Source organism: Meleagris gallopavo, chromosome 22 (genome assembly GCF_000146605.3).
Source record: "Meleagris gallopavo isolate NT-WF06-2002-E0010 breed Aviagen turkey brand Nicholas breeding stock chromosome 22, Turkey_5.1, whole genome shotgun sequence".
Taxonomy (NCBI): Eukaryota; Metazoa; Chordata; class Aves; order Galliformes; family Phasianidae; genus Meleagris; species Meleagris gallopavo.
Window position 1 is genome coordinate 7,696,306 of NC_015032.2, and position 20,446 is coordinate 7,716,751.

At 40.3% G+C, this 20,446-nt stretch overlaps 1 protein-coding gene across 1 annotated transcript in view; it reads left to right on the plus strand.

The window, feature by feature from the left end:
• LOC104914057 (cadherin-4-like) overlaps positions 1-20,446 on the plus strand; it is a 133,762-nt gene that overhangs the window by 9,781 nt on the left and 103,535 nt on the right. Inside the window, exon 3 of the mRNA XM_019622230.2 lies at positions 14,341-14,517. Within this exon, the coding sequence (XP_019477775.1) occupies positions 14,341-14,517 (177 nt within the window). The remainder of the gene's footprint in view (positions 1-14,340; positions 14,518-20,446) is intronic.

Consider the following 20,446-nt stretch of genomic DNA (forward strand, 5'->3'; position numbering starts at 1 on the left):
TCTTCCATATCATCTTCAGCAGAAGAAGTTCTTCCTTGTCAATGTAAATCTGGTTTGATTCTGTGCAATGCCGATTAAGTGTAGTCACACTCTCTACATTTAAAAAAAAAAAAAGAAGAAGACAATTCTTCATTGACTGATTATATTTAAGCACATTGCTAGATTTGAGGTTATGTTTAGGGTAAAATTGGCAAGAAATTGGCCAAGGACTCAACTTCTTGCTGAGTCTTGAAGACCTTATAGAGCAAGGATGAAGGTGGGTGTCAGCTGTGAATGGACAGTCAGGGCCAATTGGCCACAGCTGCAGATTGGATTAATGTACTGCGGTGGCTGTCGCAGCAAGCCTGGCCTTTCCTCTCTCTGCAGAGCTTGGGTATAGAGGGGAGAGGAGGAGGGGGAAAGAGAAGCTTTCTGTGTCTTGGTATAAGAAAGCTGCAGCATTTGGGAGGAATTGTATCACATGTGAGACATGATAGAAAAGACTTGGAGAGTCTTAAATCTAGTAGTCACGCAGTGGGCTGACCCCTGAGGTTTTGCATGGCTTAGAGTCACATAAATACATTTCTGCTGCTCTTCAGTAAGATTCTGGCTTGCGTGAGATGTAATTAAGCGCTGTATGTTATGTCAGCTGTATTTGCCATTTTCTAACCAAAGAAATACTGCTTCCTTCTAAAAGTAATTAAATATTGAAGGAACAAAGTAAGGTGTCTTATATACAGCTTTAAATTCCTTCTTGGTGTAGCAGGAAGAAAACTAAGTACACACTGGTGCTTTAGTAAAATATTTGATTGGAAATTCATCTGATGTTAATATAAGCTGAACTCTGGTTCAAAAATAAAGAGAGTTGAGCTTTTTAAAATTCATATCCCTCCTTTCTAAAAGCCTTATTAGTGTACAGTTTGAGGCTGGGAAAATATTAAAAACGCAACTAATGACAAGGTCACAAGGATTTTTATTGTGAGTCCCTACAGTAGGCATCTGAGTTCTGTTTTATTTAAATGGTTGTGCTTTTTGCAAGCAAAATAATCCCTTGTTTACTAAAGAAAGAAATATAGTTATGGATTCATTTCAAAAATAATAGTGTTACGTTAAAAAAAAAAATATATAATATCCAATACAATGTGTTTCAGGCCATGACCTTAATATACTACATTTCATGGCTTTTACTTGAAGCAGATTTCACATTTGTTTTTGTAAGATATAATATGGCTCAATGATTGTTTTAAAGACTTCTCTGTCTGTTGTGGTATATTCACACTGTGGAGATGAAAAGTATAAGAGAGAAGGGATGGGGTGACATGAGAGATGGAGCTCCTCTTTCCTTCCTGAATCACTACTGAAAGGGAAAAGGAGCACAAGTCTTACGAGGAGCAGCTGAGGGAGCTGGGATTGTTCAGTCTGGAGAAGAGGAGGCTCAGAGGAGACCTCATAGCACTCTACAACTTCTGAAGGGAGGTTGTGATGAGGAGGGATTCGGCCTCTTCTCCCAGACAACAAACAGGACCTGAGGAAATGGCTACAAGTTGTACCAGAGGAGGTTTAGGTAAGACACAAGAAAGAACCTTTTCTCTCAGAGAGTGGTCAGACACTGGAATGGCTGCACAGGGAGGTGGTGGAGTTGCCATCCCTGGCAGTGTTCAAGAGGAGTCTGGATGAGGAGCTACGAGCTATGGGTTAGTGCCTGTGGTAGCAGTGGTAATGGGAGGACGGTTGGACTAGATGATCTTGAAGATCGTTTCTAACCTTGTAATTCTGTGATTCTGTAATTTAGTTTACAATTACCCAAGAATTAAAGCTTCATTAAGACATAGTTATCCTATCTGGAATGGTCGTTATCAGACATATGGCAGAAGTTAGTACAGAAGGAATGTTATAGGAGAAGTTAACATAGAAGTTGACCTAGAAGCTTACCTGCAGAATGGAGGTAGTGGTCTGCTTCCTGGAGGACACAGAGCATATGACTCAAAACATCTTTCTTTGTGTTTGTGGTCCTTTATTATTGCATTATATAGGAATGGAAATTCCCATGGCAGATTTGGTGAGCTTTGTTGACGGCCAATGTGTCCCCAGGGTGGGTGGTGAGTCGATTTAGGATGGCTGCTGTCATGGTAGGCATCCCCTTGTGTGCCTTCACTGCAAAATCAGTTTTTTTGGTGTCTACACTTGTGCCTCAGATCCCACAGCTGTGCAGTTTCTCTCTGTTTAAGCTGGCATTATGATGGTGAGTGGTCCAACACAATAACAGCATTCCTTCCTTCTTAATGTTGGCCTTATAAATGTGCTAATTGCATTCAATAACTGAATAACCTAGGAAAACTTGCAAAATTTCACTCCCAACTGCTGTAATAAAAAACCAAAAACATAATTACTACAGTAAAGCTTCATGCTAGGAGGATGAAATGATGGTAAAGAAGGTAAATATTTAACATGTATGCTTCAGATATCATAAAAGATGCATTTTTCCCTCCTCCCCAGAAAATACTCAGGTAAACTTATTTCTGGTTAATGCAAATGGTGTTAGTAACTCTAGGAACTTTTTTTTGTTCAGTCTTGCAGGAAACATGATAGCAATTCAATTAGAAAATGCAAATGAGGTCACATATTTCCCACAAGGAGTGACGAATTACCCCAGAGAAAACCGAGTGATATTCTAGCATAACAATAAATACTTAAGATAAAGTTTCTTACAGTGTTCATGTCTAGCTGTCTGTTGTTGCAATTTAAAGTATCAATCAGACCTGTGGGTATAATTTGGAATAAAGAAGAGAAAGAAAAGAAAGTTGTTTATGAAACAATATTAAGTCACTGTGGCTTGTGTCAGCATTTATGAAAGATAAACTTGAGTGGGGTAATGCTCCAGAAGAAAACAAAGTAAAGCCAGACTTGACTTATCTGAAATTAGCAGTGTGATGTCTTCTTTCCTAAGAGTGCAGGCTATTATGTATAACAATTGGATATTGATTTAACCACAAGTGAGAAGATTGTTTGTTAACGGTGACATTGCTAAGACCTCAGTCTTGAGAGTGCCCTCTGCTTCTTATTTGCAATCTCAAGTCATCTTAAGTGTACAAATGCACACACAGTGCTTTGTGCTCAACTTTCCGCATTATCCCCATGTCCATGCAGTCCAGTCTCAACTCATCAATCCTTGCTAATCAGCATCCTCCACTAATGTGTCCCATCTGAAGTTCTGGCCCACTCATTCTGGACTTCATTTTTCAGTGCTTGCTTGCATCTAACCATTTGTGTGCTTAGTTTTCTGGCAAATTTCTCTTCTCTATTAGTCTTCCTGTTTCTCAATCCATTATTTAAAATCGGGATCATAAAAAGACAGGAAAGGAACTTGGAGATGCAGGATATATTCAGTACAGTAGGATGTTGATTGTCTTTTCTGCCAGTGTAGTACTTACCTTTCTAAGTACTTACCTTTAGAAAAAAGTATTGTTTTAATTGTTTAGGTTTACACAAACATGATTCTTCTCATTGTTCTAGCTTCTCAAATTTTGATCGTGGAAGTATGTAAATTTTTGTAATGTTAAATCACTAGAAATTGAGCAATTAAAGTCTCACAAATATATGGGCATGCAGCTAATGTTTAAAACGCTGAGAAATATTGTCAAAAAACAATGCTTGCTTAAGCCCAGGTTGTGTTTTATTGTCTCATCTTATTTTGGGCTTTTTTCATTACTCAGGTAGGAATCCACAGCCATACAATATGAATGTGATTCTTACAGCCTAGTTTTTTTTTTATTTAAAGCCTTTAAATAATCATCTCTGGCATTTTACCGAGCTGAGATTTTAAATTCCAATACAAGCTTTTATTGCTGATCACAAATACAAAGGTCTCCAGGCAAGGAAAGGCTTATTCAGCACCGATCGTGTTTATGACCTCGGTTATTGCACTAGCCAGGATGCCCTGCACAGGGCTGGAAGCGATGAAGACGTATCCTTCCCTTGATGGAAGAAAATGACTGCTTAAGCAGGAGTTGTGCTTCTGTTGCTCCCATTTGGTCTGACTCTTTCAAGTGGGTGCCCATGGAAGACAAGGGGGGTTGGGGAAGCTGCTTCAGTTTGTTTCTGTTCCATCCTTCCCCTGTACTGTACAATATGATGCGTGGCATCAAGGTAATGGAGTTTGCCTTCAAGTTGTGCTATCCCCACACAGGGGCTGAAGGAAAAGGATTGTATTTGTCATCTTACCTTTTTTTTGTGGCCATATGCAGATATGATTTCAGAACCAGCTCATTATGCTGTCTAGCAGGTGCCCTGGGGCTGCTCTGTTCCAGCACTTCTGTGGGTAAATTAATAAATTAATATCATATAACTGTTACCAGTGAGACTGATCACGTAATTGTGGAAGTCTAATGAAGACACGTCAGGTGAACTTGTCTGACTTCATGCTTAAGTGAATTTGAACATCTAGCATTTAATCATTGCGTGAGCTGGAAGTGCTGTTTGTGACAACGTGAACTTTCCTGACCTGATTTTCAGGTGCACTCAATCACATTGTCTTGCACTGAAGCCAAGATAAGATATGACATACAGGTGCTCATTGCCTTGGAAAATCAGCCCACTACGTGAAGTTTCCAAGCACTGCACTCGCAGCATTTAGTTCTTAAATAGTCAGCATCTTACCAAGGGTCAGGCTCAAAGCCACACTAGAAAGATCATCCTGAAGTGAAATTCACTCCAGATCTGCCTTCCTTCAAACAAAAAGAAGTCGCAAGGATTGAACTACCTACACAGAAACAAGCCTTTTCTGATAAAACAAAGCCCTCGGACTGCCGCGTGCTGCCTGCCTGTGATGTCTGCTGTGCCCTCGTGAGATCAAAGCTTCTGACCTTTGGTTTCACTTTCTTTGTTGCTAACTGCTCAAGTCTCACTGCTGCTACAAAAACTGATTTGGACTCAGTCTCCTAAAAAAACTCTTCACTGCTCTGGTAGTTCATTGACAGTCGTGTGTAAACAAAAGTTTGAATAAAAGACAACACTGCCTTCGTGCAAGCGCATCATTTTAAGAAAGCTTTTGTCAGCTGGTAGCACAGCTGCTTTTTGTTCTTCTCCTTGGCATTGCCAGCTGAAGGAGTAGGAAGAGCCATCAGACCTGAGTGTCCAACATGGCAGTGGGCTGAGCCAGAGGTCATTGCTGATGGGTCAGCAGTGGGGTTTCAAATACCGCTTCTGTCTGGCAATGCTTCTAAGTACCTGCCTAAATGTCATCATGGAAATGGGGGTAAATTGAATTTGTTCACATTTAAGTATATACTTAGGTGCACTCCAATACTGGGGAATAAGAGAAGAACAGCCTTTTCTCAAGAGGCTCTTCAAATAACCAAAGGATAACTTGAAAGGACAAACTCTCCTGCTAGTGCTGAGGAGAAGTACCAGAATGAATTACTTCACTTTGTGTGAAGTAGCAGTGGTGCTTGTGATCTCTTAAATCTCTTGTGATCTTTACTTGCAAACATTATGAAGAGAAGGAATATTGTTACGTTTAATTTATTATGATTATTTTAATTCATGTATCTTTTGAACTTCGTGGCTTTAGAAAAATAAAATGAGATTAAAATGTTTCACAGGCTTGTAGATGTAGATGTAAGGTGTAGATTTGTTCCTGCTTCTTTCTGTAATGAAGTGCAGTTATAACAGACTGTTCTGGAAGTAAAAGAAATGGGTTTTGGAGCAAACTTTAAAATGTTGCCCATAAAATTATTCATTAGAAGTTCTATCAGAGTATAGGAGGTTTTCCAGCCCAGATATTTAATGCTTTTTTTTTCTTAGAGAGATACTTCTAGAATAAGAGAGTAATATTAAGCTGCAGTATGGTTTTGTTCTTTAACTTCGTAATATATGCCAAGATCCACTGCCTTTATTCCTGTCCTATAGGTATCTGAAAAGATAAGAAGCAGAACAGTACATAATGTGCTGTAATTTAATAACCATACTCCTGAGAAGTACTTGTAGATCTGAAGGCATTATGTATGGCTTCTTCCAATTATGAGAATAACATCAAATTGAAGGTAGAAGTATCTTTTTGTAAACACTAGAAGGTAGGGAACAACAGTAATTTAGATGTTTCTTAAACAATCCTATCTAAGAAGTATTGCAAGATTAGATCTTACAAAGGGAATGTGAAAAGGTCAAGTTGATGTGGGGAGCTTTGCAAGGAAACAGCCTCATCAGAAATGTTCATGTTGGGATAAGATGTTTAAGCCTTAAAATGAGAAAGAAAAGCATATCAAGAGCTGTGCTTAGTGGATGATGTCATCCTCTGTTCATTGAAGGCTCTTATAATATTCAGAGCCTGGCAATGTCAAGAGAACTATCATAGATGTTTGAAACCTGTGTGTTTGAAACCATAAAGGACTCCAGGAAAGACAGAAGGATTTCTTATGTACCTGCTTTGGTATGTGATTCTCCTTGAGAATGGAACAGGAAGAGCGTCACATAAGCTTGTTGGAGGCTGCCTGTATCTGTGAAGCCCTTGTCTGCACCACCAACCTCCTCAGGTTTTCTGATCAAAGAGATTAAACAGCATTTGTTGTATCGAATAGGAGCGTTCTGTGGCAACCTGATGGGTTTTGCCATAAGCTGGTGAATGTCTTGTTTCTCTAGAGTCCAGACTTACCATTTCATTAGCTGCCCAGTAAGACCCTGCAGAAAAGAGATCTTTTCCTTTCTGATTTACAAGTGTGAGTGTTGTGGTCACTGTGTTTGAAAACTTCCTGTTTTCCCCTGATGTCCTTCCTCACCTTTTTCCATCCTTTGTAGCCCTACAATGCTGAAGAGCATTTTGGTTCCTCAGTTACTCCAATCACACTTTATTACTTACACTGGATAAAATTTTCCAGAACCTGCAAAGCCAGCCATGTGCCTCACAGCCCTCAATTTGCATGCATGCATCATCTTTCAGAAATGAAGGAGCAGTGCACATATAAGCAGGTGCACAGCTTTGACACGGACTCCTTGAGAGAGCATGATGTCTGCCATGCCCAGTGCATAGGTGTGCATTTCACATTGCTCTCTTCCTCTGAGGGCCATAACTCTGTTAGGTTTTAGTCAAACTTTTCCTTCCCTGTCAGCTGATGTATTCTGGAAGCTCATGCACTTGCCAAATCTGACAATTTTTCTTACTAATTGACTTTAATGTGAACTGCTCTATGCAGCCCCACTGCTAACTGATTAAACACAAAAAAAAAAAAAGTAAATGAATTCTTGCTTAACTAGCTGATTTAATTAAAATGTTTTATACTGTAATTGTATGGTTTCTATAAATGGAGAGGTAATTTTGTTTAATGAGTTCCTAACCAAACATAACATTCCTGACTGTATGCAACCAGATTTGTGAAAGGTCACAAATGCTGAGATTCTACTGTTTGCTTTTGTAAGTCATGATGATCAAACAGCTTGATCTGGCACTTGAAATATCCTATCAGGATTGGTTCCCTCTATCCCTGTTCATACCAGAAATTATTAGTATAGTTTTAGGAGCAGAGGGGGTTCTCCTCTGTATCTGAACACTGTTCATTATCTTTAAAGTGGAAGTCTACTGCCAAAATCACGTCTCATTGTCAATTAGTGGCTTCTCTGCAAACACATTAATTTAATGCCCCTGCTGAAGTATTGCACGCATTGGAACATCTTGCTGCTAAAACACTAGTTTTCGGAACACTGTGACACAAATCAGTCATGAATAGCAATTTATGCCTTGATGGCAGTGGGACTTGATATGAAGCTCTCTGTGATTAAATTTACCACAGTGTTTACAACTATTAGTAAATATAGCTAATAGAGATAGTCATAACAGAATTCCAGGAGGTGGAATGAGAAGAAAGACAGATTATGGTCCCCTACCCATGTGGTTCCTAAGGAAAACCTTCACAGAGACAAGCTGCAATAAAAGAAAGGCTAAAATAAGATGTCTCCTCTACTTAAAACTATATTTTCCTGCCTTCAACTTTGGCAAATTCAGCAATGACCTAAATACAAAAGAATCAATTACCCTAAAATAAATAAATTTGCCTTTTGTTCTGCAGCCCTTTCATTACACTGCGTGAAAAAAACAAAATGAAGTATTTCTTTCTGTTAAAAGATCAAAAACTGGGAAAATTGTGTATTTTGGGAAAAAAAAGGACTCATTCGTCCTCCACTGCCATCCTTAATGTCAGCAAAATGTTGTCTCCTTAGAACAGAATTCATGCAAACGTTTATTTAGCAGTGCTCTTGTGTTCCCTTTGTTAGAGAACTGAGCTGTATTTTCATTGTCTTATTTTCTGTTTGGTAAATACCATTCTCTCCTGTCCTTTTCCTAGCTACCATGGAAACAAGTGAAAATGCTTCAGATTATATATTTTAAATCGATTTTTTGTGGTAGAAAATAGCAGAAGTTTTCAAAATGTGTATTGATAAGGGAGATGAAGGTGAATGTTTGAACAATGGACCAAAGATGTCTTTATATCCACTTGAATTGATAAAAGTGAATTAAAACCAAGTTGCCTCGGTTAAAGACTAGAAGTGATACTTGAAACAAAGCAAACCAAGTATTATTTCTTTCCTGAAGAATGCCTAGTGTAAAGTGCTAAACTTTCTCTAATAATAAGACTGGCGTATAAATAAAACAAGTTAAATCATAAGTAACATTGATATTTGGGAAAGAAAAGCTTTATTACCTCACCTTCTACTACAGTTAGCTTTTATTTCAAATGCAAGAATAATATATGTTAGTGTTGAATCCGGAGCATTCATCCATTTTGCGGGTTGAGCCCTATAAAATTAATAATCTCTAACAAACGCACAAAGACACACTGTTATTTATATGCAGAGAATGGTGGCTTATTTACCCAAACATTAGAGTGATCCAAAATGTTCAGCTAAGCAGGAACACAAAATATGATATTATATTATGTAAATGGGTTTGTGATACGCTCTGTTGGATAATAACTTCCAGATGTCTCTGTAGCCAGAGGCTGATGGATATCAGAGGCAGGTTGGCTGGGAGGGGAGACGTGCCAGCTGGCGGGACTGGCTACTGCTAAGTGTAGCGGAAGGTGAAAGCTGGTATTTCTTCACACTCACTGGTTTTATTTGTGGGCTAGTGGAAAGTTGACGTCTTGCAGCCTTCTTTCCGCTAGCAGAGGTAGTAGGGCTTGGGGGATGTAGGGAACCCACTTGTCCTCTTCTTTCTGTGAATTCTTTTGTGTCTCTTTTGTGAGGAGGGATTGAGCTTGAATCTCCCCAAAATCAGTTGTCTCAAGCTGTAGACTGAAGGAACAGAGGCTTACAGCCAGCCGGCAGCTAGATGGCCATTCTGCCTTACTATTTATTGCCACTGCTGAATGCAGACTGGGAGTCTCCGCGAGCTCTCAGTGCTGTGGCACAATTGGAATCAGCTGGGGCACCGTACAGCCTCAGCTATTCTGAGAAAACTTTGCTAAATCCATTCAGCTTTCAAGTCCAGCAGTCCCTAGAGGTTTAGATACACATCTTCTAAATGCAGCCGGTTGTATTTATCATCATTAAATACAACACTAGACTGAAAAGGGATTGGAATTACTCCTGTAAGATGCCATTGAAGTCACAGGCATAGACTTCAGGGAAGCACTACGCCTTATATGGAGCAGCCTTTGAGAGTAAATATCTTTGCACAGTCCTTGCAGATAAGACTGTGCTGCCTTGAACCTTGCATTTCTTTCTGAGAGCTTGACCTGCCATTTCAGTAAAAGGTTTTGAGTTTACCTCTGTATGTCTTGAGTTGGTTTTAACTGATAGCCTTCCTGAAAAACAGGTGAGTGGCGAAGAGAATACTGCCAACCTGCCCTGCAGTTAGTCCTCAGCACGTTAATGACTTCCTGATCAAACACAGGGAGTATGGGCTCTGAAGGGCTCTTTCCCTGCCCAACAACTGCTCATAATGAATATTGTGGATGCATTTTTCATAGAAAGAAGCATTTCAGTAGCAGAAAATGCAAAGGCTTTATCAAGATTTACCTACATCTCTGCTGTACATTTGTGTATATGGACAAGCCCAGCAGAAGCCAAGCAAAGAGATGATCCCAGGTTTGCAAGAATGTAGGCTTCAAGTAAAACAGCTAGCAACGCATGCTTTGCATTGCTTCATTAGCAAGCTTTAAAATATTTTACCTTAATATGAATACTGAGGCATTAAATCATACTGAATCCAAATCCATAAGAAATTTATATCTCAGCATGGTCTGTTATTTTTCTTCATCCCACGCTTTGTAATCACTTTTTCTCCTTGAATTTGAAGATATTCAAATAGCTTAGCTATATTTCTCTAGCCTAAACTAACAGACAGACATAATTACTAAATTACCTATTCTATACTATAGAATCATGTCTTTGTATTGCCAAAAACCATGCTCACGGCTTCCATGTTTGGTATTTGATCATGTTGTAACAAACTCTAGATGTCACCGTGTCATTTTCAGAACAGAAAGTAGATGTAATTTTCCATTTGGCATGTGTTTCTTCTGCTGCTGCAGAATGGGCTGTGGTGCTGCAGCTTGGATTTCGTACCCTGTGTAGCCATGATAATGAGATATCTCTAAGGTGATGTAAAACAAAATCTGTTGTTCTAAACATATTAGGTAGGCCTAGCTGTGTTGGTTTGTCAACAGCATTTGGAAATATTTGGGCTAGGGCCCGGGAATCATGGTCAGCAACATAGTCTTCCTGGCCTGTGTCTGAGGAGACCGTGTAACTCTTCAGCTGATCAGAGCATGTGTTGAAGAACTGCTTTCTGTTGTTTTTTGTTTGTTTGTTTTTTCTGCCTAAAACCAAAGTTATATGCTGGAGAGCTGACAAATCATGCAGTGCTGTCTGGACGGATGATTTCCTGACATGCAAGGAAACTACTTCTAATCTCAAGTCTAGTGAATTTGATGTCGAAATAGCATGGGCTACAGCTCACCTGGAAAATCAGGAGCTGCAGATGTTGTCTTCCATGTGCTCATGTGTGGACCTGAGATGTGGGAGGTGCTGCACAGTAGGTTATGCTGGAGGCATTTTGTGAATACTGTCAGTGATGTTTGTTGATGCAGAGAGAATGATTTCACACTTAGAAAAATCCACCTGTGCAAGCACATCCTCTAAATACCGTGTCAGTGCGTGGCTTCAGCTCCTTTTCCTGCTCTGAGGGGTGGACTGCACTGAGTGCAGCAGGACCTGCAGTTAGACACAAACAGAGCATTGCTTTGGTGTTGCTGCTGTCCTGCTGCTGAGCACAGCACAGGGGGAGCAGATCCCAGCACAGAGCATGGCCCTTCTGAGTGCAGAGCATGTTGGGGGATCTCATATTTCCTGAAACCCAGTAATTAAGGCACAAGGTGGAGAGCTGGAAAGTTGTGGATTTCTATTCTGCTGGAATGCCTGTTGTCATTTCTCCACGTGTAACGGAGTGAAAGCACCTCACAAAGGCAATGGGAGGAAACTACCATAAAGCAGTAGCACTAGAGGTACTCAACTGATTGTGATAAGGACTGTGGACAGATTGTGTTCTGATGACACTACAAAAGGTAGAGGAACATTTTATCTTTCGAAGATCTCTGCCTGGGAATCTGGAAAGCATATGGCCATTGAGGCCATGAGAGAGGCAACAGTTGTTATCTCAGTGAAAACTGTTATTCAGCAGAAACAGAATTTGAAGCTGTATTTTATAATTAATTTAACTTGGTGTCACATTCTGCTTTTGAGTTGAACTTTAGGTACTTGCCAACTGAGAAGTACAGGGGAGTTCTGTGGGGCTCGTGGTTAGTTTTTGCTGTTATTCCAGAGATGCTCTTGGATGTTTTAGTTGGAGATCTAAATAGTTCTGGCATTTGTACTCACCAGACTTTGTTACTGCATTTGTCTCACAGCTTTTAAACAGCAGAAAACATGTACAACGCATTTAAACAACACCAGAGAAATTAAGGTCATGAGAATGCATCGTCAACAAATGAAGATAAAAAAGAGCTGTTTTTTTTAAAAAAAAACCAAACTGTTGTTGCAAGGCGCTTTTGAAATTCTACATACCAAATTCAGAGTCATGTTGATGATTTATTCTAATGTAGGAAAACATCATCAAGAGTGACAAGCAAGCTAGTCACTGTCTAGTCACCTGCCAGCAAATATTTCATAAAGACTAAAAAGGCTGGTACTGCTTTGCTGAGCTGACACTAATTATTTCAGTATACATGGAGCTTTGGGATTCGTGTTAATTCTCAAGTCTGTCTTTAGTTCAGACTCATTCCACTGTGTAAACCCAGCAGTGCACAAATTATTTGACCATCCTTTCATAATCTGTCCCCATGCTCACTTGCCAATTATATAAACTGATCCAAATACCTGCTCTCCAAGGAACCCCATTTGGGAATCACAAGCCAATTTAAAGGGAGGAGGATATCCACTTTTTTGTAGCTCATGTCTTCTAGTCCTATTTCATGCTGACGTTCATTTCTGTGTATTTCCTTGAGATAACATGGTTTACATCAGTATTCAGAAAAGATACCTTTCTGGTGATAAAGCCCTTTTTAGATGAAAGCTATTGAACATAGCATACTGCATCCCATAGAAGGGTGAGTTCAACGGTCTCTACCACATCCTGAATATCCTGAAAAACTCTCCCACTGCCATAGCGTGATGTTCTTTCTTTGTTCATTACAAACTTAAGTGAGTATTTGTAGAACAGCTTCTAAATATTGAGGAGTAGCATAGTGATCTTGTAGCAACTTAGTGATAGGGCTTGGAGAAGGTGTACAGAACAGTGCTGGAGCACAAAATACCAGTCGTATTGGTAGTGTGAATTAGCATGAGAGACAGTTTGAGAAACATGGCTACAGATATGACTGAAAAAGACTATATTTGTCTGCTCTCTAAAAATTCAGCTCTGTTCAAAGTGGCTCATTTTTAAAGTCTGCAGTAAAGATAGCTGCTTTTGTGCATAAATGCCTCCTATAGCTGCAGCCAGCAGCTGTTTGCGCTCCACAGGTACCAGCAATTAGAGCCACAGCCCAGCTGTGAGAATGGCCTCCTCGCTGCCATGTCCAGCTCTCAGCATCCAGAAGGGCCACACAGCTTCACAGCCACTACTGAGCTGCAGATATTGTTAGTTTTCAGATGGCTGCCTGCTTCATTGCACTTCCAAACTCAGAACTACCGAAATGTGCTACTAGATGGACTTACATCACGCTACAAATTTCAAAGCATGATTCTTGCTTAAGTCAGTGCCTACAAATAACTGCTTGCAAATATGTGTTGGTTGTTTGAGTTTGTATGTTTGGAGCAAAACTTAGCATAGCTTAAAATTGCAAGGACATCAACAAAACTTTGCTGTGTTTTTCTTAGTGCTCTATGGTGTTCTTGTGTTTGGGGTGTAAAGATTTGTAGGAGAGTGTCTGCTTCTTTAAAAGTGCACGGTCAAGAACCTTTCCAAGGCATAAGGGATGAGGAAAGAAGGAAACAGTGATGGAAGCCAAGTTGGGTCAGTCACACTAATTTATGGGCATGTGGGAAAGTAGGAATGTTTATTCCAGCAGGATTATGGGATGGAGGGTTTCTAAGCTGGGAGACAATTGACAACAAACAAACCTCCCTCCGGTCAGGGTGACCGGCACCAAAGTTTGCCATGGGCAGAGTCAGTTGTTTAAAAAAAAAATCATAAAGAATGACTCACAAACACTTCAAATCGTGAAAACTGTTTCACTGAGATACTTTCCAGACTACATGGAGAGATACGTATTTGAGATTTGTATTCAAAACCCAGCTTTTATTAAAACGTCACTCCTTGTGCAGTACTAAGTTGAACTCATTCACCTTTCAAGCCAAGAAGCTACTCTCCCTCTGGTCCTGATGTGTTTGGTTTGGCCAGATGCACCTGCAGAACCATGGGGCACAGGTTGCTGTAACCCTGCTAACACCAAGGAGCAGGGTAACTTTGTGCTATAAATCCGAACCTGTAATATAGTAAAGGAATTTTCTTTTTTTTTTTTTTTCTTTTTTTCCTGTGTTCTGGTAGGTTGCATTTATTAGAAATTTGCAGGAACTTCTTTGCCCCAGTGTGCCGCTAAAGCTCCCTGCAGCTGGTGTAATGAAGACGATATATTCTGGGAGGCATCTTGATTTGAGACTGACAGCTCCATATATCTGTGAAAATGAAGTGGCAGCTGAGTTGACAGTAAAGCATATTGTGTCTTTGTGATGCAGGAATATATCATGTTAATAACAATAATTTTCACAGTTCCATGTGACCATTAGCAAGCAGGGAAGCACTGCTGTTGGGAGAGGTCCTAAGAAATGAGGAGGCAGAAGCTAACTGGGTTTGCTTTTTTGCTTCCAAAACAGCCAAAGGGAAGGAAGAGTGGACCCGTGGACCTGGCACAGCAGCAAAGTGACACCCTGCTCCCCTGGCGCCAACACCAGAGCGCGAAAGGCCTCCGGAGGCAGAAGCGAGACTGGGTCATCCCCCCCATCAACGTGCCAGAAAATTCAAGGGGCCCTTTTCCTCAGCAACTGGTCCGGGTAAGTTGAAATAAGTACAGATAGCAATCGTGGTAATGTTGCAATGGGTTGAGGGAAGTCATAGGTGCAGGCCAAGCTCATGGCAGAGGAAGGCTGGCTTGAAGCACAAGATCTCTGCTTTTCCTCATGCAGGAGAAGTTTCCTCTTATATGCTGCTGAAGCACTGGTTTTCTGAAGCAAATTGTCCCCGTTTCCCTCCCCTGACTGAACAACAGCCTAATCGCCTCCTTCCAGCCAGTCCCCCGGGAGATGCCGGTGTTGCAGCCAAGATGGCACTTTGCCCATGCTGTCATCCAGCAAATGGCTGCAGGTGTAAAGCTGGGATTGGTGACACCCAGCGCTGCAGGGTGCCATGTCCTTCCCCTCCAGCCCTGAGCCCAGCACAGATGCGTGGCAGGGCTGGAGGAGGCTGGCTGGCTGGCTGCATGCCGCTGCAGATGGATCCCTCATCCTCTGCATGCTGCTGCCTTCTTTCTTTACAAGGACGATCACCAAGATCAGGTTTGTCTGTGTGGCTTTCTGTGATGGTTATTGGGTGACATAAAAAGAAAGGGAAAAGAGATTTGACAGACGCATTTGGTTGTATATTTTTGCTGTCGATATGTGTTTGCCACATACAGTTACACGTTGATATTCCTCTAGTTGCAGTTTTTGGAGTGGTAGAAAGATTGGATGCAAAAAAAAAAAAATTTCCTGGCAGAGTTTTTCAGCTCTTCCCTTGGAAGAAAATTCTGACAAATGTAAAATTTCAGAGCTCATTTTGAGGAACAGTGGTGTGCAATTGGCACCCCTTCTCGGGAAGTTCACCTCATCATCTTGAAACAGTGCCTAGATTCAAATGAGTGCTTCTCATTATCTGTTTCCCAGGATTAGCTCATAGTTTCCTGCACAGCCAGTGTCTGGGAGGGCACAATGAGCTGGCTGAAGTCCTTCAGAAGTTCAGGTGAACTTTGCAAGGACCCCTGTAGTGACTGAAAGAGCATGTGCTCCATTCACTGAGTAATGGGTACACTTAAGTTGTTGGTGACATTTCTTTGTGTAAGTGGGGAAATATGACAAGAAATGAAAAAGTATTAGGTGGCAAATGTTTCTGTGTCTGTCCTATAGAAAGGAATCTATGAATCTCTGTGTTCAGCCGTGCTGGGTAAGGAATGACCCATTAAAGTTTTGTCCTAACATGTTGAAGAGATGCCTAAAGAAAATTACTGAATGTGTCAGAAATACCTTTAATAAGGTATTGATAATTGAGATTAATTCCTGCATTCCTGTGAAAAATAAGACTCTCCCTACTGATTTCTTTGGGATTTTGACTAGACAGTGAGAGCACAACTTGGTACCACTGTACCATGGCAAATGTATTGATTTATAAGGACTGAAATCTCTGTGGCACTGGGGATGAAACAGGAGACCTCAGGAATGCTATACTCCAGTATTAGTGAGAGTGAAAAATGTTAGAGTTTATATTGGTACGGGAGCATTGGTATTCATCACTTAAACTGCCAGCAACCTTGGAAAGATAACCTAGCTGTTGGAAATGCAGGGTTCCCAGACTGTCACAGACATACATTCCAATGTGGATTTTAAATATAGATGCTAGAGGATATACTGAAAAAATAAATAAAAAATGGGGTAGGAAAGAGAAATGATTTACAGAGTGCTGCTCTCCTTTGCTTCTGACATGCAGAAAGTATTGTAATGACAGGGAAGATCATAGCTTTGTACAAATGGTGCAACTTGATTAAGCATGAGAACCCCTGATGTTTCAGGCTTCGTTCGAGTTTCTGCTCATCTGTAGCAACTGGCCCCTTTGCTGGCCCCTGAACATGAAGGATGGGTGATTCCTAGCAGGAGGTATAGCTTTCCCTGCTAAGCTTTACTCCTTAATTACCCAGAATAGGACAAATCGACATTTCAAAGACCAGCACTATCTGGTTATTTCCATCCACATAATCTTCAGATTGCCCTGGAGCATTCTGCTGTCTCCAAGATCTAGGTAACAGTTTTGATCTGATTTCCCATGCTTTTGCTCACTGGGCACTGAATATTGTTTTGTCCATCTGCTCACAAACTGCAGCTCGAAGTGCACATATGAAGTTACAGTACAGATTTGTATGGCAAGAAGTCTGTCAGTTTTCTCTGCTAGTTTACATAAAGCGTTGAAACCTAACGCTAGTTCCTGGACACTGGGCTTTGTGTGGTCTGGAGGGCCCTGCTTGTATTTACACTTGATAGGTGTAACTAATGGAAACCCATCCTTCTGTTATCACATCTGTGGTTGTGGTTACGTGGAAGGAAAAGATGGCATGAAAAGTAAACAAAAAAGCCCTGCCAGAAGTACATTTTCGTTGTACCACTCGGTGGTTGCATTTTTATAGGTCACACTAATTTGAAATGCATAGGCAAATCTTTCAGGTCCCCTCCTACTCCTGCTTCCTATTGTGAAGGTAAAAATTCCATTTTGTGGAAGTTGATTAGTTACTTGTCAGTATTTTTAGCAATGCTGTGCCTGAATGAAGTTTAAATCATAGCAAAGGTGAATGCAGCTTGATGGGAGCTCCGCACCTCAGAGTGCAGCCCTATCTGGTTCAGCTGCCATCAGATGTAATTCTGTGCTCATTAAAGCATTTCATTCTGATAAAAAAACATTAAATGAAAATCTTTTTTAAAAATGGGGGAAAAAAAGAGTCAAAACATTATCTCTGCCAAAAAATCTTCTCTTAATTACAGGGTATTTTTTTCTTTCAAAGGAACATCCGTATCTGCTCATATGCATCAACCACACTAACTATGAAATGTGTTTAAGAAAAATGGTAGATATATATATAAAAAAAAGGAATTTCTGAGTTTCAGATGCTGAAAAAATTCTATTTGTATATACAAATAATGGATCAATTCATCAGAGAGTATAAATAAATATCTTATGTGCATAAAGTAAAAATAATGTTTTAGTGGTGGTATCGATGTTTTGCAAATTCTGGTTTTGTATTCAAGCTGGAAAAAAAACGTGATCAATTTTATTGATATATACATATTTATTTTGCAAACATTTATGAAAATCATGGGCTTAATTTCCTTGTGCCTAACTTCTACCTTTGTAGTAGGAATAACATTTTACATGCTGTGAAATATTTTACTGTAGTGAGGATAATTTCATTACTAATTGTCAGGTACTCTCGTTATTATAACCATGAGGTCCGTAAGAATGCCTATTAAAAATACAAAAACAATATGAAATCCCCCTCCTTCCCTGAGCAAATGACTCATACAGCACACTGATCAACTGAGATAAAATATTTAATAGTCGCTTCGTTGCTGAGTACCCTTTATTTTCTCACTGACTTATGCTCTTTTTAGCCACATGTGTAGCTAATTCTTAATTATCTATTATCTAATTATCTATTAGCTAATCCTGTATTTCATCCTCTTTTTTTAACTTTGAGAAGTATCTCAGTTTGGGGTCCACCTGCAAGTCTCTAGCTTCTTCTGATGGAAATATTGAAGTAGTTTCAGAGGCTAAAGCCTTTGCCCATCACACAGGGGCTGTATGAAAGCCATTAATTTACAAGGCAGGGAGTGCTGTGGAGGAACAGCCTTTGGTCATGGCAAGCTTAGATGGACTCCTCTATCAACCACTGCAACAGCATTTACTTCATGAGTGCTCCAGACTTCCATCTTTACCTCATGGGAGCTGCCTGTCTCCAGGTCAATCTGCATTGGCCCTGATTTTCCCAGCTTGCATGTATTAAACAATTAAAAAATTAAATGTTACCCCTGAGATCTCTTACTAGAAACAACTTGTTTATTTTCATTACACCAGCATGAAAATCCACTGCAGATGACCGAGACAGGATCTTGGTGCTCTTACAAACTGCCTTGATTGCATGCTACAAGCACAGCATGCTCGCTCCTATCCAGCGCTGGTAATCTCCGACACAAGAATACTAGAAACAATCTAATGTGTGTAACAGGGAACAAGAAGGAAGGATGCATCTTATGTAAATTTAATCAGAAAGTCCTGAAGTGCTTTGGAAAGTTGGAATATAATATACCTGAGGACTCTTGCGTTGTTTCTTGGCAGCGGTGCCATTGATTGGTTGGGTTTCATACAGCACAGTGCATGTTAATGCAGCAAAGAGTTCTTTCAGAAGTGCCAGAAAACTCCAAAGTGGACTCATGAATGGATTTAGCACATGTTAAGCTATATGCAAAACTGGATGTTCCATATGAAAAGAATTCACAGCACAGTCAGGAGCTGTACAGCCTGTTTGAGATCCATAGCCTATCCTGGCTCAGGGAATAGATGGAGTGAGACAGTTCTTCAGAAGTCTCAAATCCTGACGCTGGAGGTGCACACAAAGTGTACACTGAGCTGAGGAATCCCAGCTGGCACAGGCTATCAGACCTCAATATTGCTGTTTCTTTTGCTCATCACAGATATTTCAGCATGCACCTTTGCACTGTTTTAAATAGTTTTATTGTAGGAAATCCCTCATGCCTCCTCTATCAACCACGTTGCTTACTGCTGTGAAATTGGCAGTTCAGAATCCATTAACTCCCAGCTGCAAGACAGATGGCATCTGTCTGTGGTGAGAGAAGGTTTGTTGAGAAAAGGCCTCGCAAATGCTTCCCAAAGGACATCAGACCTCACTTTTCCTGAGAGACACATGGACAGCTTTGATTACAAATAGGCCTAGATCTTCCTTCTTCGTGGGAACAGGTGTTTCTTTTGCCTCTCTAACCACAAACAATGAGAAAAACCCACCATGATTCTGGCACTCTGTACATCTCGTCTTAGGTATCCCTGCGAGTGTCACCAGCTGAAATTTGGAAATTAGATGCTTTTGTCTGTACTGTGGCAGAAATGAGAAGGAGCAAACCAAGGGTGGAAATGCTGGGCATCAGGCAGACTGTGCTGCTCTGCAGGGCCACTGCCTTTCTTTGAAAGGTGGTTGAAGGATGGTAGATTGCATGGCACAAACCAGCCTGAAAACAATCAGAGAAATATTAGCAGGAAAACGTTTCATGAAGCATAAGCAGGTGTTGCTGCAGTCTCAGTTCTGGTATGGATCTGTTCTCTGTGTGTGTGCATCATCAGGACAGGATCAGCTCACTCCGGATGAAGGGAGAAAGAGAAATGCTCTCTTGACACTTCTTTTGAAATTTCTTATAAGTAGGCAGCTTAGAGCAGGTTCATAAATACAAAGCACACTATATATTTTCTTCAGACTACATTCCTTTGTTTGCATTCTCCCTGGTGTGTGAAGGCTGGATGTCATTCTTAACTCTCCCATCATTTCACAGAAATACCAAGCCAGATCCTGATGTAAATTCATGCATCTCTGCCAAAGCTGGTGGGGCTACACCAGCGTATTCCATTTGGGAATCTAGGTCGGGGAAAGCAGATGCCCAATGCTTTATGGGCTTTACATGCACACGCACACACAGCATTGTGGATTGGAAAGTGCAGCTACAGCATAAATGCTCCATTTGAAAATCTCTTACAGCAGCATTCAAGCCTATACTGTAATTATACATATTGTATTTCCTTGTATTCAGACCCATGGGGAATTTATATTGTCCTTGCTAAAGCCAGAGGGACTGAAGGAAAGCAGTCATTTAATGATTCAGCTGTCTTGGGCTCTATGATTTAATCAATCATATGAAAGAAATTTTTAGATTCTTTGTGTTTAGAGTTCTCTTGTCTGAGCAGAAAATGTTCCCTTTTTGAATTGCTTTAATAGCTGTATTTATGCAGCTGAAAGTTCCTTAAGAAATGAAAGTAAAATCAAATTGCTGAGAATGCCTAGATAATTTATCGGAGAATATTCAATTAGAATATATTAATATTTTAGATTTCCATCATTAATTTAATATTCAGAGATTTAATTTAGTCGTTGAATTGCTGTAGTGCCATGCGTGGGTAGATTGT